The sequence below is a fragment of the Fringilla coelebs genome (genome assembly GCF_963513975.1).
Source record: "Fringilla coelebs genome assembly, chromosome: 20".
Lineage (NCBI taxonomy): Eukaryota > Metazoa > Chordata > Aves > Passeriformes > Fringillidae > Fringilla > Fringilla coelebs.
This window is the reverse complement of record NC_140046.1, coordinates 4,682,876-4,708,710: the sequence shown is the minus strand read 5'-3', so window position 1 is coordinate 4,708,710 and position 25,835 is coordinate 4,682,876. Positions and strand designations below refer to the sequence as shown.

The 25,835-nt window shown below is 53.6% G+C and overlaps 1 protein-coding gene across 2 annotated transcripts in view; it reads right to left on the bottom strand.

Annotated features, from left to right (window-relative positions):
• SMG6 (SMG6 nonsense mediated mRNA decay factor) overlaps positions 1 to 25,835 on the bottom strand; it is a 105,778-nt gene that overhangs the window by 15,772 nt on the left and 64,171 nt on the right. For both annotated transcript variants that reach the window (XM_084219136.1, XM_084219137.1), the window contains exon 14: positions 1,586 to 1,762. In XM_084219136.1, coding sequence (XP_084075262.1) covers positions 1,586 to 1,762 — 177 coding nt within the window. The remainder of the gene's footprint in view (positions 1 to 1,585; positions 1,763 to 25,835) is intronic.

The window sequence follows — 25,835 nt, the reverse complement described above, 5'->3', positions numbered from 1 at the left end:
CCCTAGAGGGCTGCAAGAGCCAGATCCTGCAGAGAGGGATAAGAGCAGGGCTCCACTCCCTGCCCTGTGCAGGCTGCCACGACACGTGTCAGCAGAAGGGACTCGTGGTCTTAATTTAGAACAACCCCAGTGCTGCACAGTCGTGCACTCAATCATTTCACCCAGGCCACAGAACCACCTTCTTTCCTCTCCCTGTGACCTTTTAGCCATGGGAACGAGGAAGATGGGAGCCCTCAGGCTCACTTCCCTCTGCTGGGACAGCCTGGACCACAGGGCATGGGGGGATGCTGCCAGAGGGAGAGTGTGACACCAGAGCCTCAGGGACAAGCCTCTGTCTGATGCAGATCTGCTGGGGGGGGTCAGGACCTGGTTACCCCACAGTGCTGGTGGTCACCCTGGTGAGCTGCAAGCTCCCTTGAGATCAGAGCTCAAGAGGGAAGCTCCAGGGTTGCACAACGAGCTCATGGAGAGATTCCCACAGCTGAGCAGAGACTGTGGGGACGGGGCAGGAGGGAGCTATCCTGGTACTGTGCCTGTTCACAGCAGGAACTGGAGGGACTGAGACAACAAAAGAAGCCTTCTGAAGAACAGGACCATCCCTGTCATGACACTGGGAAGAACCTAAACACCCTCCCATATCCCACATGCCAGCTTGAAAACCTCCAGCACCTTCTCCAGAATAGCACAAAGATCCAGGTCTCCCACCTTCCAGAGACAACTCTTGCCTGGGGATTTGCTGTGCCCTGCTTAGCTGGGACAAGGAGGGTGCTGAGTACAGCACTGCTCTGGGCTTCTCTGAGCTTTCTGACTTTCAGTTCCCATAGGACAGAGAGGAGGTGCTGTCCCTGCTCAGGGTGACATCCCTGTGGCTCTGAATGCCCGGCCCCAGCACAGGGAGGGGAGGCAGAGTGAGCCTGGGCAGCACCAGGCCACCCAGCCTCCCGTTCCCAACGCCTCTGCTCCTCTCTCCTGTTTCCCTGGCCTTTCCAACTGCAAGATTAAACAGAAGAAAGGAGTCAACCTGCAGAGCAGCTGGCAGGGCCCTTAAACACACACACGGAGCCTGGAGTGAAGCAAGGCCTACAGGAACAAGCAAGGGCAGAAAAACAAGAGTTGAATTCCTTAATCACATCAGGATGTGAGAGGCAGGGGAGGGACGGGGCGCCAATGTCAGCTCTTCCTGTACGTGTGCTGGAGGCTGGAGCTCAGGCCTCTGCTCAACGAGCTCCACGGCTATAAACTTGATCCTGAAGCTGAACCCTGACACCCCCTCGCCCACCTCCTCTCCCGGGGCCGTGGTGCTGCTCGTTATTAAAGCTGCCCCCACCCTGGGTATGAAAAGCAGCATCTGGAACTCATAGCGGCGCGCGAGATAGAGGCGGGCGGGCCGGGCTGGCAGGAAAGGGCACGAGCGAAGCACACTCAGGAGACAAGGGCTGTGCACCATTTGCCCCCCCTGCCTCCCCCCATAAAATGCACATGCAGCTAGGCCAGCTATAAATAGCGGGAGCTGCAGGGCAGGCAGAGGCTGGGCCCCACAGGGGTGATTCTTCCTTCACCGAGGCGCGCTCTTCCCGCACGGTACCTGATCTTCCAGTTGTTTTCCCTCTTGGCTTCCCATTTCCTTTCCCATGGCGTCTGGGACGGGTGCCACTGACACATATTTTCCACCCTTGAATGCCAGCAAAGGCTCTTCTTGTCCACAAAGGGCTTCCAGGAAATACTTCAGAACTGTGACCCTCTTGCAGTCGGCTGCAATAACCTACGGGGTGAGGACGAGGGGGTTGGGGAGAGGGAAAGGAAAACAAAGTCAGTGCAAAGGGGAGCGGATGAGTAACGACCAGGGGGAAATGTTGGGGATAGAAGACCCAGTGGGATGCAGGCAGCACCACAGGGATGTGAGGGGTGCCCCTCTCCTAAACATGGCTGGAAGGGGTTTGCCTTGCTTCCTAGTCCCCAGGGAAAAGGAGGCAGGCAAAGTCAGGACATTCAGCATCGACCCTGTCCTGCCTCCGCTGAGCACTCCAGGGCTGCAGGACTCCCAGGGCACAGCCAGCCCCAGCAAGTGGGGGAAAATCCTGCTGAACCATGAGAGATCAATGATGTGGCCTATCCCTCTGCTTCCTCTTGGCTTCGTTGCTGGATTTCCCCCCTAAAAGCTGTGGAGGGATGCAGGTGTGAGAGTGAGAGGGTGGGGGCATTTGTGAAAACCTGAGCCCCATCTCACCTCCAGCCCGACCCCGTCCCACAGGCCCATCTCACAGACCAACTGGGAAGCCCTGCTGGGGAGGCTGGGACGGATCTGGCCTGAAGGAAACTCAATAGCTTGGGTAATTATCCAATTTATGAGGCTCTCAAATGGAGTTTCCAGAGCATGGGAGCCCGGTGCCTCCGCAGCCCTGTCCCACGCGGCACAGCCTCAGCCGGCACCTCTGCCACGCCTGGCCTTGGCTCAGCCCTTGTCCCCTTGCAGCAGGGCTCTGCACCTGCACAGCTCTCCCCTGGTGCTTCCTGCTGACTGGTGTCACCCCCAGGGAGCTGCAGATTTATAGGGAGAAAGTCAGCAAACCAGATTAAAAGTGCTACACGCTACGGACACAAAGTCTGTGCTGACGCCTGAGTTTCCCCTGCCCCCAAACCACCCTGGGTTTGCTGTGCTCATAGACCAAAGCAGTCTCAGACACCCCCATCCCAAAAGGTCTCTGAAGGCTGCCAGGACTGGGATTCTGAAGCTGGGGAGAGGGCCAGGTGCCTCACAGCCAGGGACACACACCATGTGATGCCAGGCCTGGTGCTGGTGTGGTGGACACAGCTTGTCCCCGATGGGGCCGTGCCTGGGTGAGCCAGGGCTGGCAGTGGCACTGGCCCTGCTGCACCAGGCTGCCGTGAGAGGAAACTTCTGCTCTTCCACAGCACTGCCAGTTTCCTCTCTGAGGCTAATTTTAACCGGCGTGTCTCAGCTGTGCGTGTCAAAAACCTGACCCTCCTCTGACCTCCAACCTTCCACCTTGGCTACTGCCCGAGCGAGGCACCCTTGTGCACCCACACCTGGTAGGTGTCCCCCTGAAATCCTCCTGTCCCCCTGTACCTGCACGGCAGGACAAGCCCTGTCCTCCCCACAGAGGCAGCTGCTGCTGCAGGGAGGTGATGTGAGCAGGGTGATCACAGGAATTAGTATTTTGAGGACCAACAGATTCATAACCACTGATTCTGCAGCTATAAAATGTGTCCTATGGTACCGAGGTGAGCAAAGGACAAGGTGACACCAGCTCAGCAGCTCCAGGAGCTGTTGGGCACCCTCCTTCCCAGGACAGCCTTTTACTGCTTGTGACATCCAGCCAGGAGCAATCCCTGCAAGTGTCACCACAGGAACATTCCCAACCTCCTGGCCCTCCTTTAGGAACGATTGTGTACAGGGGAAAGTCCAAAGGAAAGAGAACATGAGCGAAGTGGGAATGGCTGTCATGGGAAACATCCCTCCTGAGAGTTCCTGAGAGCTCTGAGCTGCAGCTGAGGGAAGTGGTGGAAACCTCAGTACTGGCTTCACCCCCAGCTCCATGGGCTAATGCCACGGAGACCCAGCCTGACTCACACGGGGTAACTTCTGCCCAGGGATTTTCCAGTCTGGGTATCTGCAGTTCTGTTGTGCCCAGGCTGCTGGGCAAGCAGAGTGCCCATCACCACCAGCCAGGTGCCAGAGGATGCCAGGATGTGGCCAAGAACAGCAGGAGTGGGGAAGGGCATGCAGGAACTGCCTGTATAGGTGGGGAAGAGATGGGTGCCCCATCCTGACCCCATTCCTGAGGGATTTCTCAAGACACCTCTAGAAATAAAAGCGACATCCATGAGGTTTTCAGGAGGGGCTGAGTGCTGGCACAGCTGCAGTGCAGCCATTGCTCCACAAAGGCTTAAATCTGAGCCTCCTGGATCAGGAATGATTGAGCAAAAGGCAGAAGAGCTCCCTTCACCCTTGGCTGGGGCTGGGGACAAGGGCAGGTGGGATCACTCCTTCCTCCCCTAAAGAAGAAACCAGTAGGAAACACCAGATTTCCTGCCAAGCCAACACAGCACATGCTTAAATCCAGCTCATCTGCTGGGGGGAAAAGAGCCCAACCAAAAGGCCCATGACATAATGCCACAGCAACTCGTCTCATGAACACATTTTTCCAGCCCACATGAATGAAAAACAGGGAAGGAGCAAATGCTCTGCACATCCCCGTCACGTGCAGCCCTGCCCGGGGAGGACGCGGCAGAGCCCCGGGCTGCCGGCAGCCAGGCTGGGAAAGAAGTGACCCGTGACTGGCACCCAGGGCTCTCTGGAACGGTGGACAGGGACCTTGCGTGCCGCCGAGCAACCCGCCCGGGGCAGAAACTTCCTGTTTCGGGGTGGAAATGTGAGTGGCAGCACCGGGATAACCGCGACGGTGCTCCCGGCGCACGTGGCAATGCCAGCGGGGCGTGGCGGGGACCCCAGGAGCTGTGCCCGACCTTCCCAAAGGAATGGCAGCGTGGAATGACACGGTGGGGATGCTTCTGGTGATGTGGCAGCACACACCTCAGCCCCAGCGGGGAATAGAGCCCTTCCCCCTCTGTGCAGGGTGACAGCAGGAACCGAAAGCCTGGCTCCGAGTCACTGCTGGGTATGAAAATAGGCCTGACACGAACGCAGCCGCTCTCAAAGGAAAACCGAAAACGAGAATTGCTGAAGTGGTCTGGTGCCCCCGTCCGTGACCCGGGCTCAGTTCCCCAGCGCCACCCCAGAGCCCCTCGCCACCGCGGTGCCTCTCGGGGACACGTGGCTGCGGGCCAGGCGTGGGACTGAGGCGGCTTCGGCTGCAGCAGCCCCGATCTCATCGGGGCTGGAGGAGAGGCATTCCCAATCTCCCGCTCCATCACACAGGCTCACCACCAGCTCCAGCACCAGCCACCCACTGGGGGCTGGCGGCTGCTTGGCCACGCTGCCGAGGCTCATTAGCCAACTGCTAATTCATGGGTCACACATTAACATACTGATCATTGAGTAAGACACAGCGGGACACACATTAACACACACTAACTGCCTGTTGAGACCCACAGGGCTGCAGCATTAACTGTACCAGCTGTTGTGCTTTCAAAGCCACTCTGCAGTGCCAGTGCCACCAGGACCTCACGAGAGTCACCTCCTGCAGCAGTGAGGTTCCCCACTCAAAGCAGGGCTTCCCAGATCTAATGAAGCTGATCCCCTCTATGCTGCATTTCCCCCCACTGATAAAACAGGCAGAAGGGAAAAGCTTCCCTGAGCACTGTGCAGGGCATGGGACTCCCACACCACAGCACCACATGTCCTCCAGAAGATTTAAGGGCAGGGAAGGGCTTGCTCTGCGAGCTGTGAGCTCCGTGCCTGAGGGGACACCTGCACCTGGTGCTGGTGACACCACCAGAAACCAGCCCGGCTCTCGCTTCGGGACAGCGCAGCGCCCGGAGCCGGCGGGGCCGCGCCTCTGCCCCCGGGCCGGCCCCGCTGCTCCGCACGCCGCTCTCCCGCTGCTCCCAAAATCGCTGTCACACCCTCCGCCGCCTTCAATCAACTTTTACAACTTGTTAATTTTACACAGCGTCCTAAAGAGCAAACAACTGGGAGGCAGGAATGCAGATTCCTTCAGCTAGTCCAAAGAGCCTCCGGCAGCCCAGCCAGCTGGCCAGGAGAGCCCTGCTCAGCCGCGGGGACCTGCCACATCCCGGGGGGACATGGCCCGGAGAGAGCTGCCCCATGCCCTCTGGCAATGCCCACTGCTGCTGGAGGTGTGTGCACGGATCCTGGCAGCTTCTCCCTCGGCAAAACCTGCGACTTCACAAGGAAACAGGAGGCAGCAGCTCTGGAGAAGTGATTGCTCAGAGGACAGGCTGCCATTGCTGGCTCTGCATTCCTGTGAGCGAGGGGGAGACACCAGCACATCCTGACAGCTGGATTCAGAAGGGGAAAAGGACATGAGAAGTTTGAGTCATAGCATGGAGAGATCCCATCCCAGATTGGGAGATGGGAACGGGATAGGACAGGGACTCAGAGCCAAGCTCCAGCACGATCCAGAGTGGGGATAACACTGTTTTTGCCACATCATTTTAAACATGTCTTAACTGAAGTAGCTGAACGATGCTGAAACCAAGCGAGCCCCAAACAATCTAAACCACGCAGCGACTGCCCTGCCCAGCTGAAACGTTTGCACTGACCCTGCAAAACATCCAGGCAGGCCATGGCTCAGTGCCTCCCTGTGCCCTGGGCTGCCTCCTCCCATCTCCGGGGAGCCAGCTCGGAGGAGGAGCACAAAGGAAAGCGCCTGCCTCCTTTGGTCTCATCCCTTCTGTGTTTTAATCTCACAGGCTTGCACAGAAGCTGGGCTGGGTTCAACGCTGGACTCATCACAGCCCAGCTCCCCTGGGCTCGTTCCCCACCCGAGGAGCCCCCCCTTGCTCTGCCCAGCCCCAAACACAGCTTGGAGGGGTTTGGTTTCTGGGTAGGAGGCCCAAGGTGTCCATCCCAGCTGGGCAGAGGCACTCACAGCTGGGTGTAACCCTGGTTTCGGCAGCTGAGGGCTGCCTCCAGGCACAGGTCTCTCAGAGAAACTTTTAATTTTGACTAATCCCACAAGCAGGTTCGGGGGACGTGGTTCCCATGTGCCTGCAATGCTGTGTGTGACCTGAGAGAGCAACTGTGGCTGCAGCAGGCACCAAACCAAGGCACCTCTGGCTTGGATGGATCTCACTGCTGGATCCTGTGCACCAACCAGAGAGCACATCTGGGGAAAGGATCTGCCACATCCGTGCCAGATGCTCCGTCACAGAGAGGAGCATGAGAAAACACCCAAGGAAGACAGAGAAGTCCAGAAGAACCACTCCAGTTGCTCTTCCCCATGGGCACAGCTGAAGAACCACTCTCCAAAGAGAGAATGTGGCCATGTCTTATCCCAAACTCTCTCCCAGCATGCTGAGCCTCACTCAGGCACAGCTCCAGCCTCTGCACTGGGGCACACAGTCTCAGACGAGTCATCACAGCAGATGTGCTCTGGCCTGGCAAACACCTCCGTCTTTCCAGCTTTAAAGGCCACACAGCTCAGCCAGGACTGGCCTTTAAAGCTGGAAAGCAGCATGGAAAGGGAGCCAGCTGCCCACCATCCCCAGGGCTTGCTGGGCTTGCCTCATCCAATGCAGTCAGTGATGCAGAGAATACACATGGGTGACATAAAGGTGCAAAGTGATGGATCTGAGCTGAGTCACCCAGTTTTTGGGGTCAGAGACCAGAAGAAGCCCTGAGTAGCCTGCACAGATTACTGCCAAGGTTCTGGTACCTGTCACTGCTGGCAGCTGCAGGACATCAGGGTGACACTCAGTGACATGGGGGAAGCTGTGAGCAGCTCTGGGGCTTGGAGCCAAAATACCTCTGAGGGTCCTGCAGGAACCTTTAGTTAATTTTGTGGAAGAGTCACACCAAAGCCAAAGCAGATGTTCCAGATGAAAAACCAGATCCACCTAAAGCTCCTGTGCCCAGGATGGCCTGGAGAGCTGACACAGCCCAGGACCAACTCCTTCCCTGGAGCTACACAGCCTGGAGAGGAAAGTTCCTGCTGGATTCCAAACCAAGCTTTTGGCTTTCACTGATGCTTGGAAAGACTTGCCCTAATGTCTTACTCACCTGTTAAATGTGCTAAAGAACTTCATTGTCAGATCCAGAGAGCAGCAGCATTTGCAGCCCAGAGCAGTTGGCTCCAGGCTGCATCTGACACCTCATAGGCAGGAGGTGGCTCTTCAGCTTGCTTAATTTTGCCCCCACCAGAGCAGTCCCAGAGAAGATGATGGGATACAGGAAGCTTCCAGTGAGTAATGGAGATGTTTCATCTGGTTTGTGACCAGATGTTTCATCTGGTCTGATTCTCCTCGTGTCCTCAGGCATTGGTGCCAACAGCTCAGCAAGGGCTGTGGGCTCCTCCACAGAGCAAAATGGTGCCTCCAGTAAGACACTGCAGGAATTTTTGCAGGAATTTTCACTGGAGAAAGAATTTGCTTCCATCCACCATGACCACATGTGCTGATCCTCACAGCAGTGACATCTCCAGGGCATTTCTGCTCCTCAAGGTGAAGCCTTGAGCCCAGGACCACACATTTAAATTGTCTGTCATGTGAACGAGGGGCTGAAAAATCACAGCTGTGAAAGAGGCAGATGACTCCTGGAGAAACAGTGACTTACACACAGGGACTCCCTGTTACAGCCACCTCAGTGCCTTCCTGTCTCCCAGCCCAGCTCCCAGCACATCCCCAAACTTACCAAGGAAAGAAAGAGAAAAGGTCAGGCCATGAGTAAAGCCAAGTCCAAAGGAGCCCACTCTGCTTCTCCCTTGCAAATCCCACTGGAACACAAACCCGGGAAGACAAATCCCTGAAATCCTGCCCCTAACCCCTGGTCCCAGACTGGGGAAGGAGGAAGGCAAGCTCCTTATCCTCAGCAAAGCCAACATGGCACCACTGACAGCTTTCACAGGGCATGGGCTGCTCTCCCTGCGGCAGGAGCCTCCAGTCTTTTCCTTTTCGAGAACTGGGGGAATTTATTTCCTCTGCCATTTCGGAGGATGCCTGCCTTGCCAGAGATTGTTTTGCAGAGTTCAGACAGATAAGAAAGTGGTTAGCAGGCTCTTTGGTGGAGGAAGGGAGGATTGCTTAGTAAGGGAAAGGCGACCGCTCTGCTCTCAGCAGCCGCACGCTGCCCTTCCTCTGAGGCCACCACTCCAGAGGACGCTGGCGTTGGGGACAAGGCAGGGCCACCCCCACACCTCTCCACCCCGGGCTTTTTTTGGGTACATCTGCTTGTGGGGCCACCCTGGTGACCAGAGACTGTGTTGCTGTGCCAGGACTGGGATCTGTCTCTCCTGGAATTCGGGAAATGCGGCTGATGAATGTTCAATCCAACATCTCGATTGCAAATCTCAGGGTGCTCTTGCGACAGTGCCCTGAGACAGAGCCCTTTCTGCAGGACATGTGGAGGGGAAAAAAAGGGCAGGAGCCCAGTCCAGGCTGCCCCGTGCTGTGGGGACACTGCTGTGGTTATCTGGCACCCTCCCTGCTCCGGAATGTGTCTCTGGAGCAGCGGCAGGAGGGAGCTGGCCCTGCTGGGGGCTCACAAGGAGGAAACCCTGAAGATTTACCAGCAGCACAAACTCTTTCCCAAGGATTCCCCATGGAGACAATGAGAAACTGCCCCAGGATTTCACCCACCGAGTAACTCAGAGATTCCTGTCCCACAGGACAGAGCACCAGTGTCACAGAGTGCTGTGACAGTGGGAGGTTGGGTGGTGGAAGGAAAAGCACGACAACACAGGAACGGGGAAGCGGGGCTGGCAATCTACAATATAAAAATAGCACAAAGGTGCAGACCAGAACTCACCCTGATAGCCCCACCTGCCCAGCCTGCACCATCTACCTCTTGCCCTTCCTGTGTCACCTCTGCTTCAGGCAGAGAGGCAAGAGCTGGAATATTCTGCTGGTGCTGGCAGAGCTGGCTGGGAAGCCATTTCTGTAAGTTTACACAGCTTATACGTTCTCCATGCAGTTCCTGGCTGCCTTCCATTGCAGATGAGAGTTTTATGTCGAATTTTAAGTTTGACCACAAATATTTAAACTTCCTTGGACCACAAATGCTGTATCTTCTTTGTGGTTTAGTTGGCACCAAATGAGTATTTACAGATCCCTATATGTCTGTCTGTCATTTAAATATCTCACGGAGGTGCCAAAGGCTTCCAAAGCAGAGGGGCTCCTCCAGCAGACCCCTGATTTCCCCCTCTCTGCCCTTCTTTACCCAGCACAGGCGAGGGAGAGGTGCAAGCACTGGCCAAGCCCTTGCAGAGGGCACAGCTGCTCTGGCCTGAGCATTTCATACTTGCACTCTATTAAGTTTTCTTTCCAGAGAATGTCATCTGAGATCCCACCGTAACTTCCACAGTTCCCTGCCCTGGTGGATACTTGAACTGGGATGAAAGCATTTGGAATTTTCTCCTCTTCTTTTAGGAAACTGAGTCTACAGGAGACTGTTTTAATGAGAACCACTAAAACCTCCTAAAGCAGCAAAGCTCCCACCTGGCCACTGCTTGCAGCCTCCCCAGAGGGTTTTCACTTCCTCAAACACCAGCAATTCTCAGCGGGTGATAATCCCAACCTGCTGAACTGGGACCCCTCTCTAGGTAAACTGGTCAGAGTGGTTAGTGCCAGTGGCACAACGGTATTGAATTCAGGCAGGGCTGTTTGGCCAGGAAAATGCAGCCAAAGAAATACCACAAAAGATCCCTCCTAAGCCTTCAGTGCCAAAGGAATTTGGTGTTGCTCTTACGTGGAGCTGGATGTGGAGCAGAGAGCTGAGGGTCCTTGAGCTGACACCCAGCAACAGCCCAAAATCTGAGCTAAAGTGCATGCACTGGCTTGAGTCAAGGTATATGTGTATTTCATTTCCTTCAGACTTTTCAGTCTAGGACACAAACTGGATGCTCATCCAGTTTTAGGGGAACTTTAGAACACAGAGATGCTGCTCCTGCAATGCTGCTTTTCCCATCCCAGTGATCCACAGCACCGGCCGGCTGCGGCAGCACTCGGGGAGCTCTCCCACAACTCCCACCACCCCCTGGGGGACACAAAACAACAGTGTGCCCAGGGCAAAAGCTCCAGTGATGGCTGCCCACATCAGAGGAAACAGATACCTGAGTCAGAGCCATGGGATGAGAAACCTCTGCTCCACAAACCAGAAGCCAGACGGAGCAACGTCAGTGCCGAGCTGCCCCGGTGCTGCTCGCACGCCTCGCCAGCCCTGGATGCTGCTGGGAAGCTCAGGGCACTCTGCCTCTCCTCAGCTTTGGAAGGGGAAGGAGAAGCAGCTTTGCTTTGAACTAACAAAGCCTTGGTGAAAGGGCAGCTCACGGGGCTGCCATGTGCAGGGAGGAGCTCCTCCGACTGCCGGCTGCTCCGTCGGGGCCAGCCTTGAATTCCCTTGAAAACAGAGGGTGGGGATACAGCAGGCAGTGGAATAACACCAGAAAAATGCCACCACAGCTTGGCTGGCTGGGACACCACAGCCCCAGAGATATTACCGACACTGGCATTTCCCCCCCGCCGCAAGAACCGCGCTGGCAGCACGCTCCGGGCTCGGGGCAGGGCGGGAAGCGGCTCACACCATTTCCAGCAGCCACTCCAGGGAGGGACGAGCGCTCTGTTTTGCTTTACAGTGAAATGCTGCCACTTAGGGGACTCCCGATGACGTTCTTGCGCCTGAGAGCCTATGTCCTCTTCCAGGAGGGGCTGCTCCAAGCAGGACATGCTCCCTTAGCCTAGCAGAGAGGTGATTTTCAGCACTGGCCCTGAGCTCTGGCCCATGCAGATCCTGCTCTGCTCTAAGGAAGCAGCAAGCACAGCTCTGCTACTTATACCCAATACTCAGCTTTTCTGGCAAATGATTAATGGCCTGAGTCTTGCAGTTGCTCGCTTCCAGCTGGGCCAAGAACTGCAAACACACCTAGGGAAGGGAAGGAGGAATTGGAACGTTGGCTCGGTGGGGAAAGGAAAGCTATTCGCTGTGTCTTTGTTTTCGGGAGAGCTCCTCCTCTCGGGAGTGGGATGCTGAGTGCAGAGCAGGGCCCCTGCCCCGAAACGGAGGAGCTGAAGCAGAACAATAGGGTGGGGACTCTGGATGGGCCCCGACGAGTGGGGTGGGCTGGAGCAGGGGCACCAATCCATACTTTTGACTTCATTCACACTTACAGCTGCATTAGAGACATTTCCTGAAAGCACAGTAGGAAGAGAGGGGTATTCACTCACTCCACCCTCCATCTAACACCGTCCTCGCGATCCAGCCGTGCACCCAGAGCCAATTCTGTCCTCTGGCAGAGCTGCAGGCCAGACATTACAAGTGCTGGTGTGAGCAGCACAGGTCCCCACCCGATGAGCAGCGAGCAGACTTGGAGCACAAAGGAGGGGTGCAGCAGCCAGCAAAAAATAAAAAAAAAATCAACGCAGGGAAACGCAGAGCATTGTCCAAGGTGGAGAATAAGGTGTCAAGAGTGGGATTTGAGTGTTTGGCTTCAGGACAAGGATGGTGCAGCCACTTGGTGACATCAGGTGAAAGGAGGCGGGTTGTGCTGCAAAGGAGGGCACAGCCACGCTGCACAGGGGGCTTGGGGCAGGAGCTGAGCCACAGGGGCTAGCACACGGCTGTGTCCCCAGGACGAGCTGCAGCAGGAGCAGGGGACAGGAACAGTGACGAGCCCTGTGCCAGGAGCTGCAGCAGGAGCAGGGGATGAGCCCCGTGCCTGACTCACCCAGCTCGGGAGCCTGCGCGGCCCCGGCGCATCGGCAGCCTGCATGTGGAGCCTGAAAAACAACTTTTTTTTTCCCTCTTCTCTAAAAAACAAAAAGCCAGACGCCCTCTTGCAGATCTGGAGTTACTCAGGCTGACTCACAGCAAGGCTCTCCTGGCTCTGCTGGCAGTGCCTGCAGGTACCTGGAGTGGGCTGAGCAGGCTGTGCTGGTGGTACCCAGTGTGACACACCTGGAGCTGTGGCACTCCCCTGACTGCTGTGACAACAGCCTGCTGCAGCCAAGCAAATTATTTTCAGCTTCAAACTTCAACCATTTTTGGTGAATCCCCGAATGAAAAAAAAAAAAACCAACCAAATAAATGAAGACTATAATTTTTTTTTTTTGTAAATGGGAAAAGTATTTCTTTCATTCTCCCATAATATGAATCCAGCAAACAGGAAAAACATGAACCCAAACCAAAGCTCAGACATCACATCTGGGGAGAGACCAAGCATGGAAAATTTTAATCCAAAGGTTAATGTTTGGGAAGCTCCGAGTGTGTGAAAAGAGGGGTTAGATGGGTGCTGCTCCACGGCTCGAACAGTTATTGCCGCCAAGTGGCGGCTTTCAAACGGTGCCTGCCTGCCCCAGCCCAGGCACTCGGGGTCAGGAGCTAAAATAGAAAACAACTGAAATCACTGGAAGCAAACAAACACTCAGATCAGATGCTGGAAAAGCCAAGCGAGGAAGGAGCCAGCAGCAAGAAATGCAACTCGAGCCCTGTGACTGGGAACGGCCTCCTGACTCGCCCTGGGTGAATCAATCGCACCACACCACACGCTGCTGGTGGCCCCTGCGACCCTCTGCTGCTCCCCCACCCCTCCTGTGCCACCTCCAAGGCCACTCGACGGCCCTGTGACACTCCCGTCACAACTGTCACCGCCATCTCCTTTGCTCACTACTCTGCAGGGTGACACTCTGGTGGTTGTCACACCTTGGGGCTTTTTCCACCCCACACTTTTCTCACCAGAACCATCATTTCCTGCCCAAGGACAGAGCACCCAACTCTTCCCCTTCCCCCTTTGCAGAAATACCTCCCTGTACCTGCTCAGAGCAGCATCTCTGCTACTCCTGCTCACTCCACCCTCGCACCCCGAGCTGCTGGGCTCCTGCATCCCCACTCCTGCAGCAGCTCTGCCCTCTGAGCATCTCATGCCCCCATTTTCCCCACATCCTGCCTCCAAAATGCCTTTGTCTTCATCTTCTGCATTAGATTATGCCCTTTCCAGACTGCTCCTTCCAGACACTAGAAATCTCTCATCCCCAAAGCTCCAACAGAATAGCATCCTAATTGCCTTTGTTAGGGATGGGGCCATGCCTGTAAAACTGCCACGCCGGGTCGGCACTAACAATAGCTTAAAAGCTCCAGGAGTTCAGCGTGGAGCCCTCCCACACTAAAGCAAACACAAAGCCAAGGGACCATATGTGTGCAGAGGCAGCCGAGGCAGGTGGGTCGGGCCCGGGGCTCCCCGGGGGTGGGAAGGGAAGGCACGGCCCCGGCAGGCGTGAGAGCATCCGGCAGAGCCACGCTGCACCCGGGCCGGCCGGGAGCCTTCCTGGGATCAGCCAGGGCACAGCTGCTCCCCAGGGCAGCAGGCAGCTCCAGGGAGTGCAGCAGGCCCAGGACCTGCAATGCCTCCCTGGCGTTCAGCAGCCTAAGATAGGAAATGCCTAGTGAGGATGAGTGGATCTTGAAGCCCTTTTTCCTGCCTTTGGACCCTTGCTTATCTCTCTGTAAGACTTATAGGTCACATTCCCCTCGACCCCTACTATTGGACAATTCCTAAAACCTCTGCACCCTATAAAAACCCCTACTTTTGCCCAGCTCAGCAGAAGAGCTGTCCCTGAGAACCTTCACAGAAGATTCAACAAAGACACTCCTGTGGAACCTCACACAGCGCTTCTCCTCTCTCTCCCAGCGTGTGCCTGAGGCACCTACCAAGCACGGAGCTGAAATCACAAAATGAGCTGATCACCACTAAGAGCTGCTATCACCTGAGCTTGCTAAGGTGGCCAGTGGCTGGGGGCTGCTTGGGAACTGGGACAGGCTGTGCTGAGCAGGACTGCACTATCTGGACTATCTGCACTATCTGGACCCCGCCAGGGATACCCCAAAACCCGGCCCAGGCCGCATTAAAGGAGCTGCAGCACCCATGGGCTGGGCTCTGCACTTGCCAGAAGGGCTGGGCTGATTCTCTCCCAACTCCTGCCCAGGCAGCTGCTCCCTGGAACCACGGGGAGGTTTGATAATTGAGACAGAAAGTGACTGTGATGTGCTGCAGAGCAATGAGTGACACCTCCCAAAGAGCTGGGGTGTCATACACTGCTGCTCCCAAGGTGGTGGTGCTGACCAGAGAAGCATGAGGATGGATGATGGAGTTCAGCTCCTAATATTCTCATTTTGAGCCTGCTCAAGGTGTCAGGCTGCTAGGGGACACACAGACAGTGGCCAGAGAGGAGGAGAATGGCAACTGTCATCTGTTAGCAGAGAATCACTGCAAATAAGATGGGAAAAACATAAACTAGTGCACAAAAATTGAAATGGTTCTTTAACAAAGCATTGGGTAAGATAAACCCAGCTTAGGACTGGTGCCTTGCTTGGCTGAGCCCAAAATCCAGGCACCTCTCGCTCCCTGACCACACTCTGCAGGTAGAAACCTAAATCTGCTGAAAACTACCTGCAGAAACATGGAGATAAAAATGAAAAGGAAACAGAAGTGAGGCTGAGGGAAAACACCAGGAACCTCTGTAGGCACTGAATGTCTCTCCAAGCTCAGCCCAGAAAAAAGGCTCTAAAAGCCCATGCAAAGCACCTCTGCCTGGGCAGGGGAAGGGAACAGAGATGCCAAGGGAAGACCCTGAGGAGCAGCTGAAGGGGAATCGTGGCAGGGCTCACCTGCAAAGGCAGGGGAAGTGTGTGATAGAAACATGAGCAGACCAGGCTGGCAGAGCCTTGGCTCAGGAGTGGGCTCCCCCAGGGTCTGTGCTGGTGGAAGCATGTGCTAGCACGCTCACAGGAGCCCCAGCAAAGGCCAGGCAGGCATGCTCCAGCTGCCCGTGGACCATCACTCCTGCTCCTCATCCCTGCAGCCAAGGGGGAAAATGTAATCAGAGCAATTTCTATTAGCAAGAATATAAAGACTTGGGAGCTCTGGGCTGTCTCTTGACAACTAATTAATTACCAGGTAGCATCCTACTGAAGCTGCCAACACAGCACACACAAGTTCCAGCATGACTGAGAGAGAGGGATGAACTTTACAATAAACTCTAGAATTTTACTTCATCTCCCGCCACCATCTGAGATCCTGGGGGAGCAGGAAGGGGTGGCAAGAGGCAAAGTCTGAAGCCATCTGGGATCATCATTAACTCCTTCACTGGTGGCCTCTGAAACAAAAATGCCGACTTTGCTGTGAGCAGCGGCTCCCAGCCAGATGAGCTCCTTGGATACTCCATTTCCTAACTGCTCTTCTGCCAGCTCCTGCCATTCCCAGGAGGAGGACACAAAGGGACAAAGGCTGTTTGGGCTGCAGAGGCTGTCAGGGAGAGCAGTGGAAGCTGCTACCCATTGTGATGTCCTTTGTCAGGACATCTCATACAAAAAAATAAAAGTAACAACAAGCTGGAATTGAAGATCAGGATATGTGACCTGTCAGGGAGCTGGGACCAAGAATCTCAGAATGGTTTGGGTTGGAAGGGACCTTCAAGTTTCAACCCCTCTGCAACTGAATACTGCCATGATTCATTACAAACCTCATGGCAGCACTGTGAGGTCTGAACTAGGAGACAACACATGAAATCTGAGCATATTTAGGGGCAGTCATCCCAACATAACATTTCTCAGGGCTCTAGAGCCACAGGGAAAGATAGGAGAGGCTGTTCAGTGTGGCACAAATGGCCTGAACTACCCAGTTTTGTCTGCACCCAGGGTGGTATCAAATTGACCATCAGCAGCACCTTGATCAGCACAGGGGGACAGTTTGAGGAGCTTTTTTACACGTGTCAACTCTCCCACCACTTGAGACAATCCAGGCAGCTTCTGGGAGCAGAAGCCTCCATCTCCCTGCTCCAGGCCACAGCTCTACTGCTGGCCACAGATTTCAGCACAGCCACAGGTCATCTTGCTCAGGTGCAAATGTTCTGGGCTAAGCCAAAACATTTCTTTTCTTTTTTAGATTTACTTGATGTAAGTCCAAAAACTGAGATGACATCAAAGAGCCCATTGAGCAGATCCCCTCCAGAAACACACGGGGACTTTACCTCGTTAGCACAAACACGGTTCCCCTGCAGACTTCCTGGGAACAGCTGAAGCTGCAGCACACTTCAAAAACCAGCCTGCACATCACAGGGCTCGGGGAGGAGCTCAGTTCTGGCTCAGGATTGCTGTCAACCCTTTCAAAGCCCACGCAGGATCACACACCAAAATTGTCACAGCCCTGGGGGGAACAACTTTCTCTTTGTCCCCAGGATATGGGCTGTAAAGGCAATGGCAGGGCAGGAGCTGTCACAAGGAGCAGTCAGGGAGGGCGTGAAGCCTGATGTGAAGGAGAGAAAGAGAAGACTGAGAGGATGGATTTACCCCTGCTGGGACTGGTCAGTGACTGTTTCCCATGAGCTAACAAGAGGAATGAGTGTCCCTTCAGGATTTCAAACCCGTGCCAAGAGCTCATCTTTCTCTGAGGGATGGCAACTGCCAGCACTTCTGTCCCTGCTGCAGTCCCCAGCTCGGATCTGCTGCTGGCTGGGGTCTGAGGTCACTTCCAGAGGGACACAGGAGACCTGCAGGAGCCCAGGCTAAGCCGTGGCATGGAGTGACAATCAGGAGATATGCTGCTTCCTGGAAGAGTTGGAACTGATGTGCAAATAATGGCAGAAAAATGCAGGGCAAGGGAGGGTTAGAGAGAGATTAGTCTGGGGCACACTCTGGGAGATACACAATGTTAAGTATGAGGGCAAAGGAAATGAAAACTGGAAACTCAAACATAGTCAAGAATTCAATCCCAGCTTGGGCAGGAAGTTTACACTCTGCTTCTAAATATACATGTTTTTAAATCAACAAGCTTTCTTGTTCCTCAGCTCTACTGTACATCCACACGGCAGAACGAACCGGATGGAGGCACTGCCAAGCTCTCCTGGCGAGGTGTCCCGAGCACAAGGGACAAGGCAGGGGTGACACACATCCCTGCCATGCCCCAGCAGGGAAGCAAAGGCTTCCCTGCTCCTGAAGATGCTCTGGGAGAGCAGAATTCCCAGCTCCAAGCTTGCTGCTCAGCTCAAATGCCTTGCAGGCAGACTCTCCTGGGCTCTCCAAGTGCCTGTGGACCATGAGGAGAAGGACCCTGTGAGCAGGGCTCAGCTGTGGTGCCTCCTTCCTCCCTGCTCTCTTCTCTGGCCATTGCATTCATGCTCAGCAGCCGGATAGTCACATATTTTTTTTAATTTGATATAATTATCTCTTAGAAATTACTGTACACAGCCTCTTGGGATCTAAAGCAATTAAGTGAAGATAAATTTCTTTCATGGAGCAAGCTGTCAAAGGATGAAGCAATTTCATTCCCCATTTGAAGTGGAAGCTTTGGGTCATGCATGGTTTATTTGAAACAATGCCATCACCTAAAGCTGCTGATCTTATCTGTCTCTCCATTTCAAACTGCTGAAGATGTGCAGCGTGGCACTGCCTGAAGTGATGACATCTGGCACCAGGCCAGCTACAGAAACAAGCTGCTCCTCCCCGAGCCCGAGTGCAAGAGGCCAAACATTCCTATTAAAAAGGGGGAAACCGAGGTGAAATCTGGGAAGAGCTGAAAAGTGGGAATCCTGCCCGAGGGAACAAGCTCTAGGAGGAGCGAGGTGCCAGCAGAAAGGGGTGGCACTGCCCAAGACAGGATGGGGCATCTCTGAGGGGTAATGCTGCCAGGCTTCCTCTTCCTCACCAGGCTGCCCTGGAGCCGCATAAATCAGGCTTCCAGGATTTCATCACAAGAAGGAACAGCCCATGCCCTCCAGTCTGTATGAGCAGAGACATGGCAGGGTGGAAATTATATCCCATTAGCACACGCGTGCTAAGTCTCTCAGAATTTCCAGCAAATTCTCTCTTGTCCTCACACTTCACCGTGCCAAGATGTTTCATTTTCCACAAAAAAAAACCCACATAAGAAATGAACTCATTTAAATAAACCATTCTCCAAAGTGGTGGATTTTATCCTGGAAAGGGGAGGATGTTGTGGAGCAAAGTGTGGCTGTGGTGAGGGCTTTGCTACTTCCACAGGGTCAGAGATTCCAGAGATTCCCAGGAAGAAAGGCATGCTTAGCAGGTATTCCACACTTCCCAAACGAGGAGACCTGGAGGATCTCTCCCTCCCCACATCAGGACAGTCACTAACTCAAGTCCTAGGGAAATTGGTGAGGATGCTCATGTCTAAATGGAAGTTTTATTTATGAGTGTGAAAATGGGCAAGTGCTGAGCAAATCCAGCTCCCACGGCCTGGACTGACGAGAGCATTTCATCCACGAGGCTTCAGCAAAGCTCAGATCACTGCTGATTAAATCTCCACTCATTAAAACTAAAAAAAGTTACTGGTACTAGAGGGAGCTAATAATAAAAACTGGCAAGGGGTGCAAGTTCCAGAAGCATCTGGGTGACTTAAGAGCGCAAAAATGATCTTCAGGAGTGACCTCAGCACCAGACATGTGGCACGTCACCGCAGCCGGGAGGTCACTGTGTGAGCTCCAGAAATGCACAGCAGCAGGCACGTCCCTGACACGCCCTGGGAAGCTGCTCCAGAGACACTTTTCCATGGGAATCACACGTGGAACAAGGATCAGGTGAAGTGACACAGCTCTGGAAGGATGCAGCAAGCATCCTTCAATCACACATGGAACAGGTACCAGGTGAAGTGACACAACTCTGGAAGGATGCAGCAAACACCATTCAATCACACCTGGAACAGGCACCAGGTGAAGTGACACAACTCTGGAAGGATGCAGTACCAGGTGAAGTGGCGCAGCTCTGGAAGAATGCAGCAAACATCCTTCAATCATGTGTGGAACAGGCACCAGGTGAAGTGACACAGCTCTAGAAGGATGCAGCAAACTCTTTTTTTTTTTTCTGTGCATGGATATAAATCTCCTTCCTTCCCTAATAATGGCTGCTGTAATAAACATCACATCGTTTATGCTTAAGATAAATACGGAACCAGAATGTAAATCTGTTCTGCTGCTCACAGAGCAGGCAGGCAGTAACTCCTCAGAAAACACATTTGTCTTCATACTGAGAGCTTGTGTTTATATGTGCATCTACCTAGTCCAAGTACAATGAAGTTTTGGGAAAGTTAAAAAAAATAAATCAATGAAATGACTACAAATAAGAACCATAGTTGTCACTATTCATAATATATAAACAGATAGACAAATATTTGTTACATATGGTTGAGAAAATGCTTTATGTAAAATGCTGGTATGTAAAATGTTAAGGCAAATTTCGTTAATTTAAATAAATTATGGATTTTACCTTATGTTTAAGGAAATATATGCAAATATGTTATGGGGAAAAATGTGATTAAATTATCTGCTGGATTAAATATCCAGCATTTTTCATGTCCCACCACAGACACAGCCAGGCCAGCAGCAGTCCCCTGCTCGTGTGGGGTCTGTGTTTGGGAAGAATTTTAATGCTTCCCAATGAACCTTCCCTTAGTACCCCCCTGTCTTCCTAAGGGACACGGGTGGCCTGGGGCTGAGGCACTGGCCTGAAATCCTGGGTATCAGGGGTTTGTTCTCATCCTGAAGCCAAGGCTTCCTGTGGGACCAGCTTGGTCCCTCAGCCCTGTGTACCTCTGTTGCCAATCCCTAACAAGGAAATTGCTTTTCCTTCTGTCACAACGTGTTGTGGAGATACATTCATTAATGCCTGGGAAGTGCTTTGACTTCAATGACTTTGAGGGAAAGAAAAAGATCAATAAATAAGATTATGGTGTTGTCTTCTTCTCTCTGGGGTTTGGGATGTGACAACAGGAGGGCACTGAGGGTGACAGCTCTGTCCTGCCATGGGAGCTGGGCTCTCCAACCTTGCCCAGCCCCAGCCCAGTGCTGGCAAAGGGATTTGGCATCCACAAAAACAACACAAGCCTCAGCTGGGAGCAGAAACGTGGGGAGCAGACTCCAAGCTCAATGACAGAGGTCACCTTCCGTCTCCCATAGAGACAGAGTAGATCCCCATCTGTTATTTGGGCTGACCACTCCCTGCATTCCACCCCGTCCACTTCTTTGGCAGGCTCTGCAGGACGTGGATCTTTCTTATTCAGGATAACAATGAGGAGTTATTAATTGGGTCTTTTTTCGGGTTTCCTGAGGTCCTTCCCATAGCTGCCTTGGTGGATACCACAGCCGTCCTCACCTCCAGATGGGATTTAAGCATTTCAGTTGGGCAAAGACAAAGCAGTGCCATGAAGGAGGGTCCCTCTAAAGCTGAGCCCAAGAGTCAGGTCAAGGACTGAGTTTAGTACCAGAAAGAAGAGTCTGAGCAATGACAGCGTATCCAGCTGGCAAAGCTGAGGCAAAGATGCAACCCTGAGTCTCAGGGACCTCTGGTGATGCAAACCACCACAGTAACACCTGAGCTGCACAAAGATTGTCTCAGGCCACGCTTCATGCCCAGGGACAGCTCAGCCAGCCAGAGCAGCCTTTCCATTTCCTCAGAGTTTCTCTGGGTAGCAATAAGAGATGGCTCATTGGGAGGGGATCCAGCATTAATGGTGTTTTAATGAGGCCTTTCAATACACTTATAGACTAATCAGCAAATTCCACTGGAGGAGGTCTGGGCTCCAATAAGTCATTCCAAGTACACTAAAGCTGTGGCAATACCTCTGCACAGCCAGAGCTGTGCACTCTGGGCCTGATGTCCTGCCAAGAGGTGGCAGGGTTTGTGCTATCTGGGTGCTGGGGCAGCAGAAACAAGGCCATTTCCCACTGAAAAATCCCAAGGGAAGTGAAGGGTGCACACAGTGTGCTCCAAGGAGGTGCTGCCCGTGGTCTGCCTCTCCTTTCCCAGGTCACTCCACTATTCCCAACTCCAGGAACACACGGTCAGCGAGTTCTTGAATAGGACATTTCCCGTTTCCCAAGAACCTGTGCCGAACCCCTGGAAGCAGTTTTTAGGACAAAAGGACTGAACACAAGTTAAGTTTCCCACCTCACTACACAAACCTGGCCTGACCATGACACAAGTGAGGACGCTGGACAACGAGCGTCATCTGATCCGCACGGAAAGATCCAACCCCAGGCATGGGACAAGGCTGATTTATCCTGTCACTCTCTGCCTCAAGGAGCTGATGATCCCATCTCACTTCCAGAAAACACTTTAGAAGAGCCTTCAGCTGACACCAGAGCCAAGCTGTGCAGGGCTGGCTGAGCACCCGACACGTGCTGGGGCACGTGCACAGCTCACACCCTGATTCACTTGGAGCTCACGCTGTGGTTGAAGCGCCCCGTCCAAGATGAGCCTGGAGGAGAGGCAGAGGTGCATCCAAGGCTGGGGAGGAAGGCATGGAAACATCACAAGCCACTTGAGAAAACTCCCCACGCAGCGTGGTAGCGCTCCTTCCCTCCCCATGCCAGGAAAGAGGCATTTCAGGGACAGGGAAGGTTGTTTCCACCAGCTGCTGGTTCTTCCCTCCCTACTCCCCCCTGCAGGAGACAGGGCTGCCTGGAAGGCAGCACCCTGTGCTTCCCTGCAAGCCGTGCCCAGACCACAAAGCCACTCTGCCTCTCACTGACACAGGGGTGAAGAGAACACGTGCAACTGGATCTTAACACGTTGGCAGGTGGTTCCTCACCTCGCCGTGCGACTGCAGTTCCCACACACAGCCCTCAGCCCTGGGCAAAGCGGCCGGACCCCAGCTCTGCACGGGGGGGCTGCTGTTAGATCTGCTCCTCCCGGCCCCCCTGCCTGCCCAGGGCTATGGAAGGACCTGTTCACACCTGGCTGTGGCAAAGGGGCTGCAGGGCTTTGAACTGCTGCAGCCTCCGGCGCCGTTTCACAGCCCGATGCCACGGCCGTGCGTCAGCAGCCCCCAGCTCTCGGCACGGCCGGGCCAGAGGATGTGAACAGCTCCTATGCCCCAGAGACTGCAGTGCACAGGATACGGCCTGGATTAAAATCTGGTCAGCAGAGGTCTTAAAATGTCAGCGTAAACAGGAGGGCAGTGCTGGCGGGGCCGCAGGGAAGCTTGCTCGGGCTTATGCTGCTTAACAATAGGTTCAGTGACCTGGACAAAGAAAACCTCTCCTGATAAAGACAGCAGATTAGACACTGACTCAAACCCTCCTGAGGTTTCAAGAGAGCAGCTCAGTAACAGGCAAAAACTTGGGATTGCTCAGTCACTTATTTAGGAGCAAACCCCATGCTATTTACCTCAGTTGTGCCTGCAGGAAGGAGCAAAGGCTGCAGGACACTGGGAGTGTCCGTGGGTATAGAGGACAGTGGGACAGCAGTGTCACCTCCTCCTGAGGAGCAACACGTGGAGCCTGGACAGCCACAGCTCAAACACACCAGGAGAGCAGCTCAGGGGATCCAAACCATGCCCCAGACTGTCCTGCCTTTCACTTCATCTATTCAGCTTATAAAAAACAGGATGGGAACTGGGGGGACTTGGGACACATTTACACATCAGAGCTAGAGCAGCAACCCACGACTTCCCAACCTACAGCAAAAGTCAATTATTGGAAACTGAGACAAAGCAAATTTAGCTGGGAAATAATGTGTGCTTTTCACAGTGACTGAAACTGGGCCTGGTGACAATTTGCTGAGGATCCTGCAGGGTTCTCAGCCTTCCAGAATCAAGGGTTTGTGCTTTCTACAAGACCTGCTGTTGGAAATTTCCTTGTGGTTTCATGAGGCAGAAAAAACCAGTGGAGATGGCCACAGCTTCCCCAGCTGGCCAGCATCCGGGGCTCTCCCGGGCTGGATTCCCCATTCCCAGCACTGACACACACCACCCTAGGCTCCTCTTTGAAGAGGGGGTTTCTGACCTGTGCATTCTTCCCAGAAGTTCCCCGATGTTCAAAGCACCTTGCTGACAGACAGGCAGGTGTGCCTGTGACAGTGACCACCTCCCCAAACCCAGTGTGGGGGCGGAGGGGAGGGGGTGGCCCCCCAAACACAGCCCTGGGCAAGGCACGGGGGAGGGCTCCCAGCCCAGCTGTGACATTTCCTTTCACCTATACCTGTACAGCTGTTTCCTACAGGGCTGCAGCCTCGAGTGAGATGTGTGAGGCTTCTGTAGGTGCTTGGGAACAAGATGGAACAGAAACGCTTCACACCTGGCCCCAAAATTACAGCACGCTGGCAGGTGGCCAACATAAACTGGCAGAGTACCAGTTGCAATGGACATCAATTAAGCAGCCTGTCATCCTCAGACTGCAGGCTTTGCTTTTTGCGATCTGCATCGCTCCTTAAGCCTTCAGCAGCACCAGCACTGGAGTTTTCCAGATGGGATCATTTCCCGCAGATTCCACTCGCTAGATTTATTGCAGTTTTTTTTTTTTTTCTTCTTTTTAACCCACCCCCCCTTCAAGAGGCTGAACTGTTATTCCACATTGCAGATTTCTCCAGTGCTGGATTCAGCCTCCTTGTGCTGTGCTAGTGCTTGTTTGCCATCAGCTCCCTTCACCTTCAGCTGCAGAAACTCAATTTTAAGAATATCCTCAGAACTGTCTTGGCTTAAAAAGTAATTAAAAACTGAGGCCAAACAATAAGTGAACAGGATTCCTCTCTGGAAGATGCCCTGCACAGCCCTAGGAGATGTTGCAGTAGCCACTGGACAGGACTTGTGCCGGTTGCTACAATGCTGCATTTAAAACAGTACAACAGACACCAGCGCTGTCTCCTCTGCCACCCAGACCTGGGGACAGGGTCTGAGACTGGCACTTCCCACCGTGCTAAAGGCACCTGGCAAAGGCAGAGAGAGGCTCCCACAGTGCCCACACAGCCCCTGGCACTGGTGGTTCAAGGTGATGTCAAGGACAGCTGAGAAGTTCAAAGCAGGTGATGTCCCCCACACTACTTTCATGGTGGCATAAAACCCAGCCTCTCCTCCATCACCCCGTGACATCATCTTCCAACATGGCCCATAATTTAGTTTAATTGCCTTTTACAATCCAAAGGCACCACATGAAAGGGAAGGTCGAGGCTGGGATGGAGTTCAGATACTGGTCAGAAAATGTAAACACCTCTAACTCTGCCGCCTCGGGGCTGCCAGCTCCCGCCAAGTCCCCGCTCCCAGCAGGGCTGCCCGTGGCAGGGATCTTTCACTGCTTGTTTGGAAACCAAGGCAGGCAGGAATGGAAGGAGTTTTTCAAGGATGACTCCTCATTGGACTCTCCTCCTTGGGGCTCCCATCTCTGCTCACAGTTTCCCTTTTCCTCTCTGGACCAAACTCCTAGCTGGAAGCTCTCGCTCTCATGGGCTGAGAGCATTTGCCTGCCAGCTGGAGGGAGATGCTCCAAGGCTATGGAATGGGAATATGGAAAGGATGCTGAGAAAACAAGTTACATTTGCTCACTGGGGTTTTCTCTCTGCTTACAAAGAGTTTTTGCTCTCAGAGCCCTGGTCTTGCTACCTTTTCTCTGATGCCTTGCAAAAAGTCCTCCCAAAATCACTATAGTGCGGCCACTCCAAGGTGGATTTAATCCCTGGCATTCCAGGAGTCATTAGGTCTCAGAAAAGACAAAAAGCCTGGTGTTTAGAGGCATGACAGAGCCCAGTCACTCCAACAGCTACTCCTCCTGGGCTTTTAAACCTGGGGCTCCCTTTCCAAAAAGCATCAGACATGACCACACGCTGCCAAGAGATCTCTGAGAGTCTTAGGAAGACTGAAATACCATAAATAAGTGAAGTGAATAACAAGACAGGGCTAATTTTAGCCCAAGTCTAAATAATAATTAGCTCCTAACAGCTAATCCAAAGGCTACTGCCCAATCTTGAGCATGTTGGGGCAACTAGAGAGAGGGTCACATTTGAACTATCCACCTGGGCTGGACAGTGCAGAGGAAGAAGATTTGGGATTTCTAAGGAGAATAAAGCTTGGGGTTTAGGCTATCTGCACTGACAGGTGAGTGAAACAAGGAACAGCACCAAGTGTGAGAAGCTCACTGGCCACCCCAGAGCAGGAGGAGCCACGCAATACCCAGCTTGTAGGTCTGGCAGTAAAATATTGCTAATTAATTTTCAGAGCCTCACGTTTTTGGGCTTTCATTTGCCTGGTGAGGTGAGACAGGGTTGAGACCAGTTGAGTGGTGAGTATCTGAGACAGTCCACTCCACACATGAGCATGCACATGAGGGAAAGGAAAAAAAGTGCTTTTCTGTTTGAGAGGAGGGAACCACGGTGACTGGCCCTATAAGCACATGTATTAATCATGCACCGTCTGGTTTTAATCCACACACTGCTGATCCTGCGTCTCACTGTATTGTTATCA